A 2,454-nucleotide genomic window follows, 5' to 3' on the forward strand; every position below is an offset into this window, starting at 1 on the left:
TTTTTTTTTTTTAGTTTTATTCATTTCAAACGGGCCGGATCCGGCCCGAGGGCCATAGTTTGCCCACGGCTGCTCTAGCCACTGAGCCAAACCGGCTAGGGCGACCTGTGCATCACTCTCGATGTCCGCCCAGGCTACGAAGGCTGTTCATCAGCACGTTGCCTCTGTTTGTATCTGGAGTTCTCGACCTTGAGCGTCAGAATCACGTGGACGCTTCCTTCGAGCAGATAGTGGGGGGGGGCAGCCCAGGGTTCAGATTCTGTGGCTCCCGGGTGGGGCGACATTGCTGCTCAGAGGTGCCCTGGGGACAACCTTTGTCCTGTAAAAACTTAGGTGCAAAGTAAGACAAAGAGTCAGTGCATCCAGAATCAGATCAATTATTGGCTCAGGCGTGTTCCCCAGCAAGGCCACAACCCAAGGGTCCTGGGTTCATCCGGAAGGGCCGCTAGAAGGACCTTGAGAACAGCAATGCCGTCACTCCGCCCGGAGAACAAGACCATAAAGTTTTATGAGACACTCACTCGTCCTCTCACACCCTCCAACCAGCCAATGACCCCTTAAACACCAGGAAGTAGTCACTTCGGAGGAAGCAGGAGACGTTGAGGGCCTGAGCGGTCCCAGCAGCTGCAGACACAATGCTCAGGTCTCTGCCTCAGGACACGTCCACCTCCTTCACCTGGGCCCCCACATACTCCCCAAAGCCGGAGATGTTCAGGGAGCAACACGAGGTGACCAACCTGGGGTATCCCCAGAACCCAGGGCCCGTGATGTCCACCGTGGTCAACATCCAGACTGACACCGTGGTACCCGACCACATCGTCTGGTCCCTGTTCAACACCCTCTTCTTCAACACATGCTGCCTGGGCTTCGTGGCGTTCGCCTACTCCGTGAAGGTGGGTGCGGGGGGGCTTCCCCGGAAAGCGTGTGCGCCCCCGCAGGTGTGCTGCCCAGACGGCCTTGGGATCGGGGAGCCCTCGTGAGCGCTTTCTGTGCGGAGGTGCTGGGGGTCAGGCGGCGGCTCACCCAGTGAGCGTCCGCGTGGGGCTGTGTGGAGGGGCCTGCGGACGGGCGCCACCTGTCTTCACCCCCTGGAGCTCTCCTTTCTGTCCCAACCACAGGGCTCCGTCCTCCACGCCTGCCCCTCAGGCCTCAAGTCTGGTCCAGAAAAAGGCAAAGTCCTCAGAGATGCTGAGCCCTGCGGGGGAGGGGGCAGAAAAGGGGCCAGGGCAGGGGGAGAGGAGCCCTGAGGCCCTGGAGAGGCTGAGAGGCTGTGAGGGAGGCCCCCCTGGCCTGTCCTGCTCAGGCTCCAGGGAACAGGGAGGGGGTCGCTGGCCTGGCTGAGGGCAGGTGGAGGCTGGTCTGGGCAGGGAGCAGCCAGAGCCGGGCCGCCTGAGTCACACCCGGCTGTCCCCAGGGCCCGTCCAGACCCCTCACCATCTCTTCTCCCCCAGTCTAGGGACCGGAAGATGGTGGGAGACGTGATTGGGGCCCAGACCCATGCGTCCACCGCCAAGTGCCTGAACATCATTGCCCTGGTCCTGGGCCTCCTCCTGACCATCGGACTCATTGTTTTCCTGGCCTTTATGTTCCCACCATACTTTCGTGCAGTGCAGCAGGGCATGCGGAACGGCAGAGGCGACTAGTCGCCACCATGGCAGGTGGCAAGTCCTCCCCACCCCCTGCTGGCCCTCCTGGGCGCCCACCCCTTTCCCCTGCACCTGTACACACCTGTGTCTGCAGCTGAGCTCAATAAAGTGCACCTGTGCGTGACAATGCTGGCCTTTCCTGGGCAGGGGCACTGCCCGCCCCGCCTGCCCCTGTACAGCCCCCCTTGCTGCTCTGAGGGGTCCTGGCACTTTCTCAGATGGTCCTGGTTGCTGGCCTCCAGCTGGGAGCAGCGGCTGCACCAGGGGCCTAGGAGGGGGGTCCCTCCTTCCCAGTGTCTCACCCTGACCCAAGGGGCACTGGGCCAGCTCACCCTTGGCCTGAGGAAAGCCTGTCTGACTCTGAGCAGCTGGGAGCAGCGGTGCTGGGTGAGGGCGGCCGGCGGGTCCTCTGGAGGTCACGGTGTCTGCACGTGGGGTGCAGGGGTGCAGCCCAGGCCCCCGGCCCCTCCTGGGCGGCCCTCCAGCCCACCAGCTCTGTCCTGGCTCCTCTGCAGGGGGAGGGTTAGGGGCAGCCAGTGGCCCGGGAGGGACAGAGGGCTCAGCCCCGATGGACAGAAACCCTGAGAGGAAGGACCGATCCTCCCACCAAACGGTCTGGGCCTGCTGGCTGGAGCTGCAGTGCCAGGAAGGGTCCCCCAGCCGATGGGCGCCCTGGGGCTCTGGGCCTGAGCCTTTCCAGGGCCCGGGATGCACGTGGGGTGGAGCCGTCCTCACCGGGACCCCCACGCCCTGCACAGGAGCCTGGAGAGCCTGGAGAAGGCCAGGTGGCCGGGGGCTGGGGTCGGGG

The 2,454-nt window shown here is 63.9% G+C and overlaps 1 protein-coding gene across 2 annotated transcripts in view; it reads left to right on the plus strand.

Moving 5' to 3' along the window:
• Positions 1-470: 470 nt before the first annotated feature.
• The window catches only part of LOC102251516 (interferon-induced transmembrane protein 2), a 22,960-nt gene continuing 20,976 nt past the window's right edge, over positions 471-2,454 (plus strand). Inside the window, exons 1-2 of one of the 2 annotated variants that reach the window (XM_005871113.2) lie at positions 480-893; positions 1,452-1,773. In XM_005871113.2, coding sequence (XP_005871175.1) covers positions 636-893; positions 1,452-1,643 — 450 coding nt within the window. In that variant the 5' untranslated portion in view covers positions 480-635 and the 3' untranslated portion in view covers positions 1,644-1,773. Of the gene's footprint in view, positions 894-1,451; positions 1,774-2,454 lie in introns of those variants that run through there. The other variant, XM_005871114.2, reaches the window with a different exon arrangement.

This window comes from Myotis brandtii, unplaced genomic scaffold (genome assembly GCF_000412655.1).
Source record: "Myotis brandtii unplaced genomic scaffold, ASM41265v1 scaffold3290, whole genome shotgun sequence".
Lineage (NCBI taxonomy): Eukaryota > Metazoa > Chordata > Mammalia > Chiroptera > Vespertilionidae > Myotis > Myotis brandtii.